Genomic DNA, 20,843 nt, shown 5'->3' with positions numbered 1-20,843 from the left:
TAAAACGAATTCATTCAAAGTTAATTAAGGGCCTATCTATTCACTTCAGTTTAATTTCAGTTCAACTCAGCTCCAAGCCTCCAGTCAGTTCAGTTCAGTTCAGTTCAGTAAATGTGAACAGACCCTAAGCTAAACACCTTTTGTAAAAAAAAGAAAAGAAAAAAAAAAGCTAAAATCTTTGAAAATAAATTATTTCAATACGTAAGCTAATTTCTAAATCTGACGAATTTATTGTATAATAATATAGTATCTTGAATTAAAAAAATATTGAAGAGCCTTAAATGTTTTATGTCTAGTTTCATTATCAAAATATCTTAAATTGTTGAAGCAAACTTGTATGTAAACGGTGTTAGTAACAACTAACAAGGAATAGAAAATAATTAAACAAGGTCATATAATGAGGAAGACCCAGGCAATCAGCTTGATTGATTCCGTTGCTTTTGTGGGCAACCTTACCAAATAAATTAATTTTATATTATTGTTTGGTTTTGAAGACGTTAGACTTACTAACGTTTGTTTTGGTTTTACAGATTTCTTTTATTTTTATTTTTAAAGCATCTTCTCCCATCTTTCACCAGCAACACCACCATAGTCACCATCACAGGGACTAGGAATGAGAAAATCGGGTACCCGGTCAAAATTTTAGGACCCGGACTTGGAATTGGTTGGAACCGAGTCCTAAAATTAGGATCCGAAATTGGAATTGGTTCAACCGGTCCTAAAATTTAGGAATTGATATTGGAACCACCAGGTACCGGTTTCGGTTCCGGGTACCCACTTATGTATGTAATTGTTAAAATATAATACAAATTATAATTCTTATTTTAGTTAGGTTCATTTTTAGCGTTTAATACTTATATTTATATATGCATTAAGCTATTTGTATTTATGTTAGGCATTAATAATACTTTTTTAATTTACAAATTAGATACATTCAACATATTTTTATTATTTAAAATTTATTTAGTTTAGCATATATTAGGTAACCGGGTACCCAACCGGTTCCGGTTCCAAAAAGTTGAGAATTGGAATTGGTTATAACCTGGTCTTTAATTTATTAACCGGAATTGGAACCACCGGGTCCAATTCCGGTTCCGGACCCACCAGTTCCAGTTCCAATTCTGGGTACCCGGAATTTTTGCTCACCCCTAATAGGGACCACCATCCGAAACACATCACAGCCTCCATAGCCACCACCATCTTTACGCCTTCCGCCGAACAAACCCACAAAGCCTTCCTGTTCGTCCTATTCTTCAGTTCCCGCCGTCCTCTTATTCTTCCCGTCGTCCTCTTCTTCTTCCCCAACAATGGTCGCTTCGCGGCGAAACTAAAAGACACCCTACTTGAATTGAGTGTAAATTAGGGCCATATCAACCCTTTAGGGGAAGCCTTCATTTGCAGCGACATTTTGAACCACCATAGGTGGTGGTGCCATGGAGGAAGAAGTAGTTTCTGGGTTTGGGTTTCAGATTAGGGTTTCGAATTGGGGAAAATGATGAAGTTCTGTAACTGATTCGTCATGACAGAAGGTAACGACATTGAATATCAACGTTTGCACAAGCTGACCAAACTACCCTTACTAATATAAGTGAAAAGACGAAAATGACCCCTGATTTGCACAATATGTAAATCAGCCTGATTGACTAATATTTCCTCGTCATATAATAAGTTGTAAATCCTTGTTACTCAATACTTGTGTCATGTACTGTGATATTTCCCTACATAAATTGGTACCACATTCAACAGCTTCAAGAAGACACTACTACCACTTATATTTTTGACAAGGAGTTTTATTCATGGTTAATTTTTGCTTTAATAATAGTTATATCGATTACACAATACTCATTTCTTAAACTATATCAAATTACAGTCTTACGGAGTTTCAAATTATATTATTTTCCAGATCTTTATTTGTTTATTACTTTGCACTTTGTATAATGTTATACACTTATATTGTGTATTAGGGCCTGTTTTTATTGACTGAACTGAACTGAACTGAACTGAGCTGAAATGATCTGAACTGAACTGAACTGAACTAAACTGAATATTTTATAAGAGAAGGAAATTAGGAGCTGAACTGAATTGAAGTGAATTAAATTTCAACGTATGAGAACAAGCCTTTAGCCTTCACCCAAAAAAAAAAAAAAAAATTGTGTATTAGATGTTTTCTAAAACTATATTACCAAAAGATGGGTCAAATTTCTACTCAAAATCCATAAAATAATGAAAAATAAATAAATAAATAACCACAAACTCACGTTGTTCATCCCCACAGACTGATTCACCAACATCACGTTGTTCATGATGATGATCCCCTCATGAAAGAAATCCATGGAAGCTTCTGGTAGTTTTCCTCCCCAAATAGACCTCCCTCAACTTAAATGCAAATTAATGAATTTATTCATCCTTACCATCAACGTTAAATTCATCAATTATACATTCAAATCCAATCCAATCCAACCTTATTTATTGTTTTTGTTTATAAATTCAACTATAAATGCAGCAATAATCCAGCTCATTTCAATTCCAATTTAATCACTAATCACACATTCAAATTCATTGCATACAATAATCTAGACTACAAATAAACTTCTGTTACATTGCTAAAGAAAATAAAAAATGGTGACACAACCAGAGAGATTGAGGACATTTTTCAACAACAGATGGCTGGTATTTGTAGCATCAATGTGGATCCAATCGTTTGCAGGAGTTGGTTATTTGTTCGGAAGCATTTCACCAATGATCAAGAGTACAATGAAGTATAACCAAAAACAACTCTCTTACTTGGGTGTTGCTAAAAACTTAGGTGACTGCGTCGGATTCTTAGCTGGTGCAGTCTGTCAGATTCTGCCGTTTTGGGGTGTTTTGACAGTTGGGGTGCTACATACTTTTCTTGGATATGGATTTCTTTGGCTAATTATCGCCAAACGATTGACTAATTTGCCTCTTTGGGTGGTAAGTTGCTGGTTTTTTCTGCATTTTAATGACTTATTTGGTTCATTTGGTACTTAGGCTCAAATGCACCTGTTTCTTTATCAATTTTGTCCTGCTATTTATTCAATTGAGTAACCTAATTATGTTTTGCTCAAATTTAATTTGACGTGATCAAATGTGACAAATCATGACAATGAAAATAAGATGTTTGCTGAAATCTAATGTTATGATCTACAAGTGCTGCATTTCCTTTTTTCTTTCCTCTTATTCCCCTTTTGGGTTTAAGCTTTAGTTCTTGACGACAAGTCAACTTTTTAAGTTATCATTACTAGTTTCGTCAAGCACTATAGGCCTTGTTTGGTAACTAACTTTAATTTTGTTACGGAGTAATATGTATGGTAATGCCCAGCAAAACGAGTTGGTCAAATAAGTCAAGTGAACTAGTCAATAAAACTGATTGACAAATAACTGAATTACAAGACAATAATTACTGTTTCTGTCATAATCTATTTGATGTTCAAGATTTGATTATGACTTTATGAGCATGTCATAAGTATAGTTTATGACTATGATGTATGACATATGGTCTTCCTCCCAATTGTTGCAGCTATTCATTGCTATATTTGTGGGAACAAATGGTGAGACTTATTATAATACAGCTGCTCTAGTATCATGTCTGCTAAACTTCCCTGATAGCCGAGGCCCTGTCGTGGGGATACTAAAAGGATTTAATGGCCTGAGTGGAGCAATTTTAAGCCAAATTTATCACTTCTTCAGCACTACTAATCGTGATTTCCTCATATTAACGATAGCTATTGTTCCCTCAATTGTTGTTCTTTCTCTTATGTTTGCTATAAGGTACGTGGAGGGTCATCGACAAAAAAGGCCTTCTGACAGTTTGAGCTTCTCGTTTGTCTATGGTGTTTGCCTCATATTGGCTGCTTATTTGATGGGTTTTTTGCTCTTTGAAGAGTACTTGAACCAACCTTTGATCATAATTTGCTCTGTAATCTTGCTCATTATCTTGCTACTTCCATCAATAGTGCCCATTCTGCTGTCATTCTCTCCACAAGTGAATGATCCTGTCAAAGAGAGCCTGCTACCTGTTGAAACCATCATTAGCGAGGTTGAAAATGAAGCTGAAGATAAAAGAAGAGATCCTCGACTAGGGGAGAATTTTACCTTGCTACAAGCTTTAGGAAAGGCGGAGCTTTGGCTTACGTTTGTATCCCTAATCTTGGGTTCTGGATCTGGTATTACAATCATTGATAATATGGGTCAGATATCTGAGTCTCTTGGGTATTCCAGTCCAAGAATCTTTGTCTCAATCATCAGCGTCTGCAACTTTCTTGGCCGTGTTGGTGGTGGATACTTCTCAGAGATAGTTGTCAGGTTCAGTAATTTTATCACCATAAAAATCATATAATCATGCTAATGCCACTTGATATTTAATTGATTCATCTTACGTAGTAATTAACCAGTTTATTTCAGTTTTTCATCAAGTTCATAATTACTGCTGATATAAATATAATGCTACTGATTTTGGCTTAAGCATTTAGGCTCATAATCAGAATATCCTGCTGATATAATGCTACTGATTTTGCTGCTGTTATCAGAAAATACGCGTACCCTAGGCTTTTGGCTTTGGCGATTGTTCAAGCCATCATAGCAATCGGGCTCTTATACTATGCTTTGGGATGGCCTGCAGCAATTTATACATTAACTGTGTTGACTTCATTTGGTTACGGAGCACATTGGGGGATCGCCCCTGCAGCAATTTCAGAGATGTTTGGTTTAAAATGCTTTGGTGCGTTATATAACTTTATTATACTTTCAATGCCTACTGGCTCATTTATTTTCTCTAGCATCCTTGCTAGTCGCATCTACGACTACTATGCAGAGATACAAGGTGGGCTTGTAGACCCTAAACTCGATTTGCAATTAGGAGATGAAGGTTCACATACTTGTGTAGGTAGAATATGTTATTCCATCACTTGTGCTATTTTGACAGGAGTTGTTTGCATTGGTGTTGTACTTAGTTTGATTGTTGTTCGACGGACTAGGAGTGTTTATACTCATCTTTATGCGAAGTCACAAGCTTAATTAAAGGCATGTGGTTGTAATCGAAGAAAACTTGAAAGTACAAAAATTCACTAATGGGTTCATCCTCTCTCTTTATTTTATTAGTTGAGATAATTAACTAAGGAATATTAGGGCTTGTTCTCCAAGTACTCTACTGTTGTATATACGTAGTATATTGTAATGTGGTCGAATATTATGAATGAGAAACACATCCAGAATTTCTGAGACCTAATTTAATGGGCTTGTTTGGTAAATGACTTTTCATTGGCTTCTTGATTGGCTTTTGGCTTTTTCATTGGGTCAAACATTCAAAATTTGTTTGATAAATGGCTTTTTCAGCCAACTGAAAAGCTGGCTTTTAAGCCAAAATGAAAAAACTACTTGCAGTGGCTTTTGACTACTTAACTTACTAATAACATCCAACAACCAATTTTACCAAACATGTTTTTAGACTAATAAAAAGTCAAACAACCAACAAAAAAGCCAATACAAACAGCCAAGCAAACCAGTCAATCAAACCAACCTACAGCCAGCAGCCAATTGCTAAATAAGGCCAATATATTTAAACTTATTTAAACATATTACATCTAGATTAAGTGAAAATAAAGTGAATAAAATGTACGTAGTCTAGTAACGAGTGGCGTTGAGTGTGTGGCTAAGCTCACACAAAGGAAAGGAAGGCCCATTGTGATTATAAAAAATCTCATCGAAGGGGTATATTGAAGGTTTCACACTAGTCAGCAACAACTTCCAAAAATAAGGTGTCAAATGTGCACACAATTCACACAACATTGTTTAACGTGGAGTTAGTGTAATGGTTCATTTTAGTTCTAACAATGAGTGATAAGTGGCTCTCGTTTTCTTCTCAGTTTTTTTTGGCAGAGATCTTCGCATAAACCTTCATGGCTCAATGCCTTGGGGCCCATGGGAAACATCCTTCTCGATGTTCTCATGTTATTTTTCAGTCAAAATTATTTATCGTAAAAAAAAAAATATATTGTGCATGTACGAGTATAATTTACTAAATTAATTTTTTTATTTTTATTCCAAACAATTTATTTGGAAATCAATTTTGTCAAAACTACTATACTCATGTAGACAACATATATTCAAGCATCACTTCACTTGTATATCTTAATTATTACAAAAATCACAAGGGTAACTTGAGGTGATCAAAGTGGAGTAATATAATTTGGTGTATGTAATTAGTAAATTAAATCTCCAATAACCACCATTAGTATATGATAAAATTCTCATAGATGAATTTGTAACTAATAATGTAATTTGATATACTGTACATTCGAAAATATAACGAATGTTTGTATATGGGTACATTATTTTTAATCTTGATCATTCTTATCAATCAATTTGTTTTCTTATTAAGGGATTATTTCAATTCTAACAATAACATGTGTAGATTGATGTATTTAATTTTTCATTATTCACTTATTCTCAGTTTGTCCTTTTTTAACTTCCTATATATCATTCTTAAGTTAAACATTTTTTATTATAAGAAATTTAAATTAGATCAAATTTAACAAAAATTAGATAAGATTAGAAAAATAACATTATACTATATACCAAATAAACTCAAAATAACAAAAATTTAATACGGAGTATAAATTAAATAAAAACATGTTCATAGGTAATCAAATACTTCCTAAAACAACTAATCATACGCATTAATTTACTACATATAAGTTTAGACCAGATGAGATAATGAAGATTACGAAAACTAAAATCGTGAGGGGAAAGTAATAACAACCCCATATTAATAGGCCTCGATCTGTCTTATTATTCAAAAATGAGTAGCAGCTAACTTGTCAGATTATTATTCAGAAATTTAGTAGCGGCGACGATAATTTCGGATTTATTTCAGAAACTAAAATTATTACTCTTCCTTATCAATATTATCCACCTCTGACTCATTTTACGTCACACTTTTTTTTATTTATATATTTATACACCTCCTATTTTTATTTCCTAATTAAAATTTGTGTGTTCACCACATTCCCTTCTCCTTCATCTTTATCTCTTCAATCTCTCTCTTTCTCTCTCCTCTGCAAGATCAACTCTTCCTTTCTCTCTCTACCGCCATGGATCCTTACAAGGTTACTACTCAATCTTTGCTTTAATACTCAATTTCAGACGCTTTCTATTTCATTGATTTATTGTATTTGGAGTATTTTTTAATTTTAATTTTTGATTTGATTTTCTGGTTTGATTTTGTTTTCGAATTTGATGTTTGATTTAAAGATTGATTTTGAATTTGAATTTGTTGTTTGATTGAATTTGAATTTGAATTTGTGGTGTAGTTTCGGCCATCAAGTGCGCACAATTCATCACACTTCACCACAAATTCTGGTGCTCCTGTTTGGAACAACAACTCTTCTTTGACTGTTGGCAACAGAGGTTATTTCTTTTCTATTGATTTTAGTTTCATTATCAGTTTTAGACTGGATATTTTTTGCTTTAATTTTTCTTTAAACGTTGTAGTTGATTGCTTTAATTTTTGATGATTTTAGCATCTGAGTTTTAGTTTTAGGATTTTTTATTTTTTATTTTTATTGTGATTATTAATTATTATTCATCTTAAATTAGTTGAATCAATAGGAACGGTTCGAAATTGTTATTGGGTCGAAGTTGTTGAAACCAGTTCAAATTGGTGGGAACTTGGAACCGCCATAAAGTGTGGAAATTAATTGTTCAAAAAATTTAATTGAAATCACAGTTAGATGTATCTGATGATTTCTTCAAACAATAGATATATCTAATGATGTTTTCTGTCAAAAAAAAAAAAAAAAAAAAAAAGATAGCAAATGATGTTTATAGGAGTATTTGTTAGAGTGACTAGATGCATCATAGTTAGAGTGACTAACTAAATGAATTCATAGTTGTATAAGTATTCACAATTACGGAGTAAAGTTAGCTTTTTTCATCATTTGGATAATTATATATTGTACTAACAACTTAGTTTTAGGGTGTAAGGATGTACAAGAAGCAATTAGTAGATATCATATTAGATTGTAAGGTTCTACAAGAAGCAATTTAGTTTTACTCAATAAAGGAGAAAACGAAAACAAAGATGGTCTAAACAGTTGCATACTGATAATGGATGCCATTTTTTACGCATTGCTATTAACTAATATGAACTGTTGATATCTTCCTGCTTTATTACTACTTGCAAAACTTAATAAGGATTTGACCTAGACGAGTTTGTTAATGGTTGCGTACCGAGTAGTGATAGGGTTGAAGTAGTTGGGATATATAGATAAGAGTCATGAGTTTGGTGGAGAGTATTGAGGGAAGAAATAAACTGACAATGCTGTTACCAAGAAAAGGCTATTGAAAAGAGAGAAGGTGTTAAATTATCGGGCTGACTAAGTGTTATAAGTGTAAAGGAGGTTTCTTACTAACAAAGGATATATGAGTTATTGAAAGATGGATTTAGGAGTTGTCAATTTTAACTTAAAAGCAAGTCCATTAAGTTTCTTAAGGGAAGTGAGTTCAAAAACAATTCTTTGCCATATGTAATTTGTGCATCTCATGCTTAATGTTGGATTACCCTTTGTCGTACTAAATTTGTTAGGAAATGAGATGAAGTTGAGCATGTAAAAAAAATTCATATAGTGCAATGTTTTGATTTCTAATGTATAAAGATACTATTTGACCTCAGAGACTAGATCTCATTTTAGGCATGTATGTCAGAACATGCTCTGCAATTACAAAGTGGTCAACTTTTCCAAATGTTTTATTTCTGTTGACCATATTACTAGATGTGAATTAGTTTTAGCCAATCGAAGTAATAGCGAATTTAGTGATTGCTAAATTGCGTGGTAGAGTTGTTTATTGGATCCACAGTAACATGAGAAGACATGTATACTTTACCAGTAATAGGGCTATGTTCTGCTCAACTTAATTGGACTTTTTGAAAAACTACATATAGGGAATTCGAGATTGAATTATAAAGAAATGTGTGCCCTGTATTTGGTTTAATCTAGCTTCATTAGTTATTTAGGTACACTACCTAGACCCCAAAACCAACATAGCCAATTACTTCAATTAGGATAAGTAGCTGAGTGAGACTGCTATCAGCTTAGGCACTTCTAATCTTTCCTCTTTTTTTTTTGGTCTAACCTCAGCAAATTAGTGATGTATTTGTACTGTGATGATATAGTTTACAGAGGATGTGTCTGTAATGGGTATGGGCTATGCTGATTTATCTTTCTGAACAGGCCCCATTCTTTTGGAGGACTATCATCTTGTGGAAAAGCTTGCTAACTTTGACCGAGAGCGTATACCAGAACGTGTTGTTCATGCCAGGGGAGCGAGTGCTAAGGGATTTTTTGAAGTTACTCATGATATTACACACCTCACATGTGCTGATTTCCTGCGTGCTCCTGGTGTCCAGACACCTGTGATCGTTCGGTTCTCTACTGTTATTCATGAACGTGGAAGTCCTGAAACCCTCAGGGACCCTCGTGGTTTTGCTGTGAAGTTCTACACTAGAGAGGTAAGGGCCAACTCTATACCAAAGTTATAATGGCCTATATTCTGTTACTTTTTCATTCTTGGTAGCGTTTATCCATGCTAGTGCTGGTCGCATTATTACACTTACTACGCTGTTAATATCTACTATATACTGATACTAATGGAATTATGCCATCTACCTAGTTTATTTTATACGTTCTTGATCATTAAAAATTTACGAAGCTTTTCTAGTTTCAAATACAATACTTTAAAAAGTACCTGGAAAGATGGCCTTGTCCATAATGCTGAATATAACCTCTTTGCTGTATGTAGCTCACTGATTTAGCGTTTTGATTGTTCAGCTCTTATCATGACTAGATCATAAATCTTTTTAGTTTTGTTTTGATGCTGAATCTTTAGTCTCGTTTTTTCCCAACAGCATATATTATATTCTAAAATTCTGTTTATCGCAGGGTAACTTCGATCTAGTGGGGAACAATTTCCCTGTGTTTTTCATTCGTGATGGTATGAAATTCCCTGATATGGTGCATGCCCTCAAGCCCAATCCTAAAACCCACATTCAAGAGAACTGGAGGATCATGGATTTTTTCTCTCACCATCCCGAGAGTTTACACATGTTCACTTTCCTCTTTGATGATATTGGTGTTCCTGCAAACTACAGACACATGGAAGGCTCTGGAGTTAACACATATACTCTGGTCAACAAGGCTGGAAAAGCATACTATGTGAAGTTCCACTGGAAGCCAACTTGTGGAGTAAAGTGCCTGTTGGAGGATGAATGCGTTAAAGTTGGAGGAGCTAACCATAGCCATGCTACTCAGGATCTTACTGACTCAATTGCAGCTGGAAACTATCCTGAATGGAAGCTGTTTGTCCAGACAATTGACCCAGCTGATGAAGATAAATTCGACTTTGACCCCCTAGATGTTACCAAAACATGGCCTGAGGACATTTTGCCTCTTCAGCCAGTGGGTCGTATGGTCTTGAACAAGAACATTGACAACTTCTTTGCAGAAAATGAGCAGCTGGCTTTTTGCCCTGCTATTGTTGTTCCTGGTGTCCACTACTCAGATGACAAGCTGCTTCAGACCCGAATTTTCTCATATGCTGATACCCAAAGGCACCGGCTTGGTCCCAACTACCTGCAACTTCCAGTCAACGCTCCCAAGTGTGCTCACCACAACAATCACTATGATGGTTTCATGAACTTTATGCACAGAGATGAGGAGGTAATTGCTGCGATTCCAGTTTTTATTTCTTGCTAGTAATATTTCTGCTTATATTTTGCTCCCATGTCTTACTTTATGCTGTTTTTCAGGTGGACTACTTTCCATCAAGATATGATCCCGTTCGTCATGCTGAGAGATACCCCATTCCTGCAAATATTTTGAATGGAAGGCGTGAAAGGGTTAGTTCTTTTAATTGTCTGCTGCGTGTTTGTTGATGCTTCATGAGTCATAGACCTCTCTTCTTTAGGTTAATTTAATCATATTATTTTGATTGATTTGGGTTTAGAAATGAATATTAACTGAATGAAAATCTGGACTACTGTTATTTTATTAATGCAGCAAATCATTACAAAGGAAAACAACTTCAAGCAGCCTGGAGAGCGATACAGATCAATGGACCCAGCCAGGTTGGACTCTTTCCTAGCTGCACTTGCAGAATTCATTCTTATTTTTGGCTTTCTTTTGATATGTGTATCATTTGTGTGCTCATATATCTGTCTCATGGTGCATCCAGGCAAGAGAGATTTATCTGCAGAGTGGTTGATGCTTTATCCGACCCTCGTGTCACTCATGAGATACGCAGTATCTGGGTTTCATACTGGACCCAAGTAAGTGTTCAATTATTTCAAATTATCAGTTGGCATAGTTGCAATTCTTACTGCAATACTATTTATCGAATATCAATAACACTTTTTTTTGCATCTGTATTACTACTACAGGCCGACAAATCTCTGGGTATGAAAGTTGCAAGCCGACTTAATGTGAGACCAACCATGTAAAGATGGTCAACATGAATACATGATCTGATGATTGTTCCATATGGGGAGATCGAGATGAGGATTGCATTGCAAAAAATTGTAATATCTAGTTACTTCGTTAAATACTTAAACTGTCAGTAATCGGATTATAGAACATAAGTTTTTTCTATAAGTTTCTGTTGTTCGTGTTACAGACTTGCAGTACAATGAGCTTGTGGTCCTGTAATCTCATTTTGATTTCTACTATTATTGATGTGTAACCCTATTGGATTACTAAATATGGTTCCGTATCTACTACGGAGCGAGAATATTATACATCTTATTTATGAACATAATTCACTATCTTTTCTTCAATAATTCTGCAGCTTAATCGGTTTTTGTAGGTCGTCGTATATGTTGGGATATTAACTTGGACCCAACTTTGTAATACAAGTGAAAATTTTCAAAAGATGGTAGATTTGATAATTAGGAGGTGGTTTTATTACCACTATTCTTCGGTTTTAATTATATAAACACTTCCATTTTTTGTTATCCCCAACAATTATTTATTAGTACCATCCTTTTACCCAAGGAGATTTTAATTACCATAATGATTGGGTCATATGTGACTTTTATTTTTATTTTTATTTTTTTTTTTTTTTTAATTTGCTTAGAAATACCCGCAAGTTATGAAACGTTTGGCACTAACGTTTTCCGCAATTAAGACGTTATTGGGGTAACTTTTTCATTTCCTCCACCTAATTAACTCTCCAATTACCATCTCTCCTCCTCTTTCCTCCCTAATTAATTTTTTTCTCCATTATCACTCACAAAATCCGAGATCAAGAAGATAATCAAGCAATTAAACGCAAATTATCAGTAATTTAGGTAATGTTTCGCACTTTTATTTTAATTCATTGTTTGTTATATTTGTTTACAAGTTTTAATTGAATGTTATTAATATAATTAGGACTTAAATTAGTGATTCAGATTAGAGTTTATAAATTCAAATAAATTTGGGGATTTTGATTTCTAGAATTTGGGGGTTTGATTGAGTTCTGGTTCAGTTATTTTGGCTTTGAGATCAATGGAATTCAATTAAATTAGTGATTTAGGTTAGTGTTTATGGGTTCAAATTAATTTGGAGGTTTTGAGTTCAAGGTGAAATGAGGAAGGTGAAAGAAGAGAGTGAGAATGGAGGGAAATTAATTAGGGAGGAGAGAAGATAGTTAGGAGCGTTACTTAAGTGGAAAAAGTGAAAATTGGGCCCTATTAACGTCTTAATTGGACGGAAAACGTTAGTGTGTAATGCTACCAAACGTTTCATAACTTTCGGGTAGTTCTAAAAAAAATAAAAAAAATTCGATAATTGTTTACAAATGACTCTATATTTAACGTAGTTCTAAACAAAATTTCCTTTAACCAAATTAACTTTCTATTATTATTATTTTTTTTTATTGTTATTATCCCAAAATGTTAGGAACGAAATTTAGCACTATGTTACTGTGTCGGTTACTTTTTACAACTTACGTTCATTTGACACAAATTAGTCTTCCTCAAAGTTATTACATATCAACATGTTGAAGCAAAATGATCAGGCATTGTCCGTATTATCTGAACTTAGCATTATTGCATCAGTGGATATAGTTGTTTATAAACACTCCATGTCAATTTGTGACCAACACTGGGACCATCACTAGCTCCCTAAGTCATGGTCTTATGGACCCACCGATCCACCATTATGCATTTTGTTATGCTCTCGTTCTCATCATTAAAGTCATTAGAAATTTAGATTTTATTTGTATGTATAACTTTTGATTAATGAATTGATTTTATACAAGTATAAAAAAATATAAATCATTCTCATCCTCAAAGTCATTAGAAATTTAAAACTATCTTATTTTCAAATTGATTACAAATTATACTCGGTATTATGAATTTGAAAGTTATAGTAATCATGGTAAAAGGCAAAAATAATTATAATGTCTAAAAGTATAGACTCGAGTATTTGGACGTGTGAAAAACATTGTCTTAGAAGCAAATAATCTCCCTTTTCTAGTATTTGTTCTTATTTATTAAAAAAAAAAAAAATTTCTTTATTCTTATTCGTCTAAGTTAAACTAGAATCTATCCAATCCGGTTATTTTCTAAATTTCAATTTTTTTTTAAGCCAAAAGGAGGCAAAACAAAAATCATACATTAGTTGGTCACAAGGTTGACAAATTACATCATTTAATTCAATTGATGTTCCCAAACTAATGTTAAATTTGGGCTCTTTCATAAACAAGGTTGACAACCAAGGCACCAATTTTATCAAAAGTGTACCCTAATTATATTGATGAACATCAACAACTATAATAACAATAAAGTCATTAATAAAGCAATCATAAAAAGTTTTGGTGTTTTACCGGCCACTTGAAGCTAAGCTAGAATACTCTAGATTTAGTTGTCACGCTATTAGCTCATGCATTATAGACAGATCGAAGAACGGAAAATATATATATATGCATAATATGGGAAGATAAGAAAGATTAAGTGCACAATGTTACCTTTTGTAATTACTACACTTCTTGTAGCAAGTGATATGAATTAAGGTCTTTCAGCTAGCTAGATCGATCTCCCTTTTCTATGATATCGCTTGCTGCGTGCGCTTCCTTGAAAATACAGGTAACTACGCGGTGTCGTGGTGGTGTTGAAGCCTTGAGGGCCGGGCTTGCGGTTGTGAAGGAAAAGAGAGACGAGCACTATAGGGACTAAGGGATCGGAGAAACGGGATCAAGAAAGCAGTCATGGCATAGTGAAATAGGGAAGATACAAAGAAGGATCAAAGTTGGTGTAATAACTTGTCAACTTTGTCGCCCACTCAAATTATTGTCACTTGAATGAATCTATAATTCTGTAATTATATATTTAATTTATTCAAAAAAGCCTCTATTTCTTCAAAATAAAATGAATATTAAACAAATTGGAGGAGTAAGACCTCATTCGCTTCACCTTATATTTGCTTAATTAAATTTTTTTTCGTTGAACTGAAATATTTTTATTAAACAGAAGTTATTTTTGCTAAACTTGAATTATTTTACTAAACTAAAATTAATTTTACTTAACTGAAATTATTTTTGTTGAACTAAAATCATTTTTACTGATTTTCTATTATATTTATTCTTTATAATTACTGAATTTTACTGAACTGGACTTATTATTAGGAAGAGTTTGATCTAATTTTTAAGGTAATTTTTTGATTAAAAATTTATGTTGAAGAATAGACTTCTCAAGAATCACCACATATAAGTGTCTCACATTAGTTGAAGAAGAACCAATTGGGTGTTGGTGTAGTGGTGATTGGGACTACACTTGGTAGGGAGAACCTGTGTTCGATCCCCCGCAACAACAATTGGGAGGGGACTGGAACCTAACCACCCAGAACTGATCCCCGAATCCGGATTAGCCCAAAGGGTGAACCGGGTAGAACACCAAAAAAAAACATTAGTTGGAGAAGAGAGAGTTAATCACTTTATAAGTCTAAGGGACTACTCCTCTTATTGTTATATGGTTTTGGGATGAAAAACCTCATTTGGATTTGTGAAGTGGACTCTCTTGGTTTGCGGGTGCGGCCCAAACCCACATTTAACAAATTTTAAGATAATGGGATTTCACGCTTGGCAATGTAAAAAGATGATTTTGAGACGAATCTAACTAAATCCTACATAACTTATAAGAACTTTTACCTCACGTAACCGTGACAAACCTCATAAGTCTTAGACATGGTAGTGAACAACTAATTATGATGCAATAAAAGAAAAACTGAGGAAGTACATTTAGTTTTTATTTGAAAATTATAAAAAGAAAAATTGATATTTTAAAAAGGAAAAAGATATGTGCAACCCTAAGGGTTGTATATAAGAAGCTAAAAGTGGAAAGAATTAACAATAAATAAACATTTATTACACCTATTTACTCGTGAATTATCGATAAATTCTCAACTTAATACTAAAAAAGAAAAGATATTAAATGCTTATATGCATTTTAAAAATATACACTGAGACGAATATAATATATTTTAAATTGACTATATTTTGCCATAAATGTCATTCGTTAAAGATGGTCAAACAAAAATTGAGAATTATACGAGTAGCAAATATTAATACGGTGCACGGAACATCGGAATAACATTTTACATTGTATAATAAAACTTTAATAATTTTGCAACAAAACTTTTATCTTGAGATAATTATATCTAGTGCTTTTGGCCATGTTATCAAAACAAAAAACTTTAATTATGAGATAGAAAGAAGTCAACAATTAGTTGGTAGGCTTATCTTAATTAACCTCTCTCTTTCTTGTTGTAGTACTCTTAATTTTTAGGTTTTTGTAGTCGCAAATAGCCATTCTCTATCATTTCTCTTAATATTTAGCTATCTACACTAATGAGTTAATAAGTTTGTTTTTTTATTTGTAACGTGTTTAGTAGAGTTGATGAGAAATTCTGTCAATATATTTCACTATAGAAAACTTTCTAATTTCCATGATTGATAAATTTTGTTTGATATCTCAAATATGATGCATATTTCAAAATTAACATCAATTGACCAAACAAGGAACTCCCCAATATGTTATATAGCTTATCATAATGCTCTTCCCCAATATGAAGATGCTTTGGCCCTGTTTGGGAGAAAGCTGAAAGCTAAAACTGATTGAGTTAGCTGATTTTGACTAGCTGATTTTATTAACTGATTTGACTAACTTATTGTATTAACTGACTATATAAAAGTGTTTGGTAAATAGCTAATAGCTTAAAGGTGATTGAGTATGTGAAATGACCAATAAGCTTTTTTTTTTTTAGGACATGACCAATAAGCTAGTTGTGGGGTAGCTAGTTTAGATAGGATTTTAAATTAAATGAGGTTATAAATGTCATTTCACAATAATTAATGAATAAACTAATTGAAAAAGCTCCTAAAATGAGCTTTTTCAAAAAGAGCTTATTTAGTGGAATGAACTCTTTCAATAAGCTTTACTACCAAACACTTGTATTAGCTTGTTTGACTAGTCAATCAGCTAAAGTTAGTCAAATAAGCTAATATGCCCCCAATAAGCTTACTACCAAACAAGGCCTTTGCATTTATTTGGAAATAAACTCTATTTGATATGAACTATGAACAATATAATTTCAATGATATATTACTTTTTGTCTCTAAATTACAATTCTATTTCCCATAAAAATTTTATCCCTCAAAATTTTCATATATCCCTCAAAAATTTTCTCATATACTACCCCCATTAAATGTTATGTGCAACTTTGGGGTATTATTTGTGAGATATAAAATATTTTAAAGTCGCACATAACATTTAACAGAGGTATTATATATTTGATGGTTACAGAGGCACAACGACGGGGGTGAGGAATCAATCCAAGATATCCTAAAATCAGGAGAAATGCTCTAACCACTTGAGTTATTCCTCACTCTTTTATACTACCTCCGTTAATTGTTATCTGCAACTTTAGGGTATTATTTGAGAGATATAAAATATTCCAAATTTGTAGATAACAATTAACGGAGGTAGTATTTACTTTAAGCTGACCAAAATTGCCCTACATATGTTGTGTTCACTTTAAACCCGTCAAATCATATTGTTTTTATACTTCCTCCGTTTTTAAATACTTGCTCCATTTCTCTTGGACACGCATGTCGATGTTAATCTTTTATCACTAATATCTTTAATTATCAATAAGTATAAATTCTAATAACATTTGAAAATTAATGATCTATTCATTGAGATGATTCCAACAAGTACCCACAAGATTATATTTTTTCTTATGTATAAATCACAAACATCAGTCAAAGTAGGACAAATAAATAGTACAAAAAATAGAAATGAAGCAAGTATTTAAAAACGGAAGGAGTACTCCCTCTGTCCCCAATTGTTTGCCCCAAACTATAAATCTACTTTATTAAGGCTTTGGGCAAAAAATGGTGCACATGGGTTGACACAAATATAAATTAGGAGAGAGATAGAGAGAGTGCAAGTGGGAAAACATGCCAAAAATAGTATGAGACATTTTTTTGGGGACACCTTAAAAAGAAAAGTGGAGCAAACAATTAGGGATAGAGGGAGTATTATTTACCATAAAAAAAAATAGCTATGCTTTCTTATTTTAACCAACTTGTTTCTCCAAATTCTTAAATTCTGAATTTTTTTTCTGACAAAGTGGAAAAAGAAGACTAGAATTCTAATTGGCGGGAGACACGAGACTACAAGTAAAACAAGAAGATAATTTAACTTTCTTAACTACACTGACGTCCTGTTCTTTTACCTTAAAAAAATAATATTAAGTAAAAATAATTTCAGTTCAGTAAAAATAATTTCAGTTCAGTTTAAATAAGTTCAGTTCAATAAAATTAATTTCAGTTCAGTAAAAATAAGTTAAGTTCAGTAAATTTCAGTTTTCTTAAAGAAGAATTATAATAGAAAATCAGTAAAAATAATTTCAGTTCAGCAAAAATACTTCCAGTCCAGTAAAATTAATTTAAGTTCAGTAAAAATAATTTAAGTTCAGCAAAAATAATTTTATTTCAGTAAAAAATAATTTTAGTTCAGTAAAATTAAGGTGAATAGAACGGGGCCTAAGACCCCATTCTTTTGAGCTTTTGGACAGAGCATATTTCAGCAGAGCAGAACAGATTTCATTATTATTATTATTATTATTATTATTATTATTATTATTATTATTATTACTATTATTATTATTATTATTGTTATTATTATTATTATTATTATTATTATTATCTCAAAAACAAAGTCATACAACCTACAATAAATTAGTGGAAAGCCGAGATAATTATTATTATTATCATTATCATTACTACTACTACTACCACTACTACCACCACCACCACTACTACTATTAATAATTATTTTTATTATTAAATATTATTTAATTATTATATTTATTATTATTAAAAATTAATAATTAGTTTTATATTAAAATATTAGTTATTATCTTTAAATATTAATTTTTGTTATAAAAAATCAATTATTATTATTATTAATAATTTTATTTATAATAATAATTATTATTACTATTATTATCATTTTTTAAGAAAATATAATAATCGTTATTATTATTATTATTATTAAATATTAATTATTATTATTAATATTATAATTATTAAATATTTATTATTATTAAATATTTATTATTTATTATTATTATTATTAAATATTAATTTTTAATAATATTATAATTATTAAATATTTATTATTGTTAATATTAAATAGTAATTTTTCATATTATTATTATTATTAACTATTAATTATTATTATTATAATAATTCAACATTAGTTATTATTATTAATAAATATTAATTATTTATTGTTATTATTAAATATTAATTATTATTATAATAATTCAATATTAAATATTATTTTTAAGCAGAGTAAGACAGAACAGAGCAGAGCAGATTTAAATAGAGCAGAGCAGAGCAACTCTAAAGAACGGGTCCTCACATAACTACTCCATATATTGGTACCAACTCTTAATACAATAATGAAATTTTATTGGTGAAATAAAAAAGAACAACGTCCACTAATTAGTTACCAAAATTGAGTGTGGGGCATGCAATTACTATAATATAGTTTACTATTTGTAGCAGCCTTAATTGAATAATCATGGTAAGAAATTACTCGTCCAATACTACCGTATGGTGTAATTGCTTGATCTTTCCACTATATATTTTCTTCGCTTTATAAAATAATTATTTTTACTGATTCACTTATATATTTGTTCTAAAATGTTACTCCCTACTAATTTTTACTGATTGAAAATTTCTTTTATATAGAGGCGCAACTGATTGAGTTGTTGGCTTAAGATATTAAGGCCCTGTTCTCTTCACCTTAAAAAAAATAATATTAAGTAAAAATAATTTCAGTTCAGTAAAAATAAGTTCACTTCAGTAAAATTAATTTCAGTTCAGTAAAAATAAGTTCAGTTCAGTAAAATTCAGTTTTCTTTAAGAAGAATTATAATACAAAATCAATAAAAATAATTTTAGTTCAGTAAAAATAATTTAAGTTCAGTAAAAAATAATTTCAGTTCAGTTCAGTAAAAATAAGTTCAGTTCGGTAAAAATAATTTCAATTCAGCAAAATTAAGGTGAATCAAACAGGGCCTAAGTTAAGGTGAATCAAACAGGGCCTAAGTCAATTCAGGACGAGAAATATCAGATAATTTAAGAATTGCTTGATTTGGTTTTAGGTTCAAATTTATTAGATTACTTTAGTTCGGGTAATTTGACTCTACTGTTAAGACGCTTAAATTTTACTTATTAAAAATGGTTAAATATAAAAAACAATATTGATATATGCGCTTAAAATTTTTACAGGAAACAATAATCAAATCTACTTGATACATCCTACGGAATATTGTTGAACAAATTAATTATTCAATCAACCAATAAAATCAGTTTTCTTAACTTTACAAGTATGGTAATAAGGGATCAAATATGTTCGACTAAATTTCAAAATAAAGCAAGAATAAATTTTAAGTTTGCTTCTTTTTTTTTGAAAACTTATATAAAATATTTTATTACTTGTATTATGTTGATTAGGATTGCATGACAAAATCACGAGTTGACCTAATTAATATTAATTTGAGTTGATAGGTGTAATTAATATTGATTTTATTAGATTCATATTACTCTTTTAGTTCTCTTTATTAATGCTCCTGGAGCGCTCCAATATTTATAATTATATACATACGTTGACATACACCATTGTTCAAAAGTTATATAATGGACAGTGTTATGAAATAAGCGGTTTTAAGTTTAATGAAAATAATATATGAGAAAGCGATAGAGAAGATAAACAAAAACATGCAAGGATTTAAGTGGAGGATTCAAGAGCTTTTCTTTAATTTAAGGGAGGAAAGAAGAGGAATATACAAGGAGTCAATTACAGCTTAATTAATGGGCTTATTGAAACCTAAAACTCAATGTTTTTCTTTATAACCTAAAAACCCTAATTTTTTTTTACAAAAAAAGCCTTAGATTACTCCCCAAGGCAAAGCACAAGTAGCCGTCATGACAAAAAAAAAAAATCTTAGCTAAGCATCGAACCGCAGAGAACAAAATACGTGGCAAAAACTAGAACAACAGAGAAAGTTTTGCACGAATGCTCCTGTTAATTTGCGTGTCCGATCCTTGGAAAATGCTATTGCCTCCCCTTTGAATTGACAAGTCTAAAACCCTTTCATTTGCACGGTCGCACAAGTTCAAGAAAACTGGGGAGTGCTAATAACCTTTGAGTGGATACGACATTGGCGGAGTTAGAATTTCAATAATGATAGGGTACTGTACTACTATAATTTTTT

At 31.7% G+C, this 20,843-nt stretch overlaps 2 protein-coding genes across 2 annotated transcripts; both read left to right on the top strand.

Moving 5' to 3' along the window:
• Positions 1–2,245: 2,245 nt before the first annotated feature.
• Positions 2,246–5,037, top strand: LOC145639857 (protein NUCLEAR FUSION DEFECTIVE 4-like). The gene is made up of 3 exons (XM_081691184.1): positions 2,246–2,955; positions 3,542–4,326; positions 4,551–5,037. Exons 1-3 carry the CDS (start codon positions 2,620–2,622, stop codon positions 5,035–5,037), a joined length of 1,608 nt encoding a protein of 535 aa, XP_081547310.1. The 5' UTR covers positions 2,246–2,619.
• A 1,931-nt stretch (positions 5,038–6,968) lies between these two features.
• LOC145638795 (catalase) lies at positions 6,969–11,829 on the top strand. The gene is made up of 8 exons (XM_081689830.1): positions 6,969–7,127; positions 7,332–7,428; positions 9,252–9,529; positions 9,960–10,736; positions 10,826–10,915; positions 11,076–11,143; positions 11,251–11,344; positions 11,456–11,829. Exons 1-8 carry the CDS (start codon positions 7,113–7,115, stop codon positions 11,513–11,515), a joined length of 1,479 nt encoding a protein of 492 aa, XP_081545956.1. The 5' UTR covers positions 6,969–7,112; the 3' UTR covers positions 11,516–11,829.
• The last annotated feature ends 9,014 nt before the right edge of the window (positions 11,830–20,843 follow it).

Source organism: Chenopodium album, chromosome 7 (genome assembly GCF_948465745.1).
Source record: "Chenopodium album chromosome 7, dcCheAlbu1.1, whole genome shotgun sequence".
NCBI classification, from domain to species: domain Eukaryota; kingdom Viridiplantae; phylum Streptophyta; class Magnoliopsida; order Caryophyllales; family Amaranthaceae; genus Chenopodium; species Chenopodium album.
Note: the sequence above shows the minus strand (reverse complement) of the source record. Positions and strands in the feature narration are given on the sequence as shown.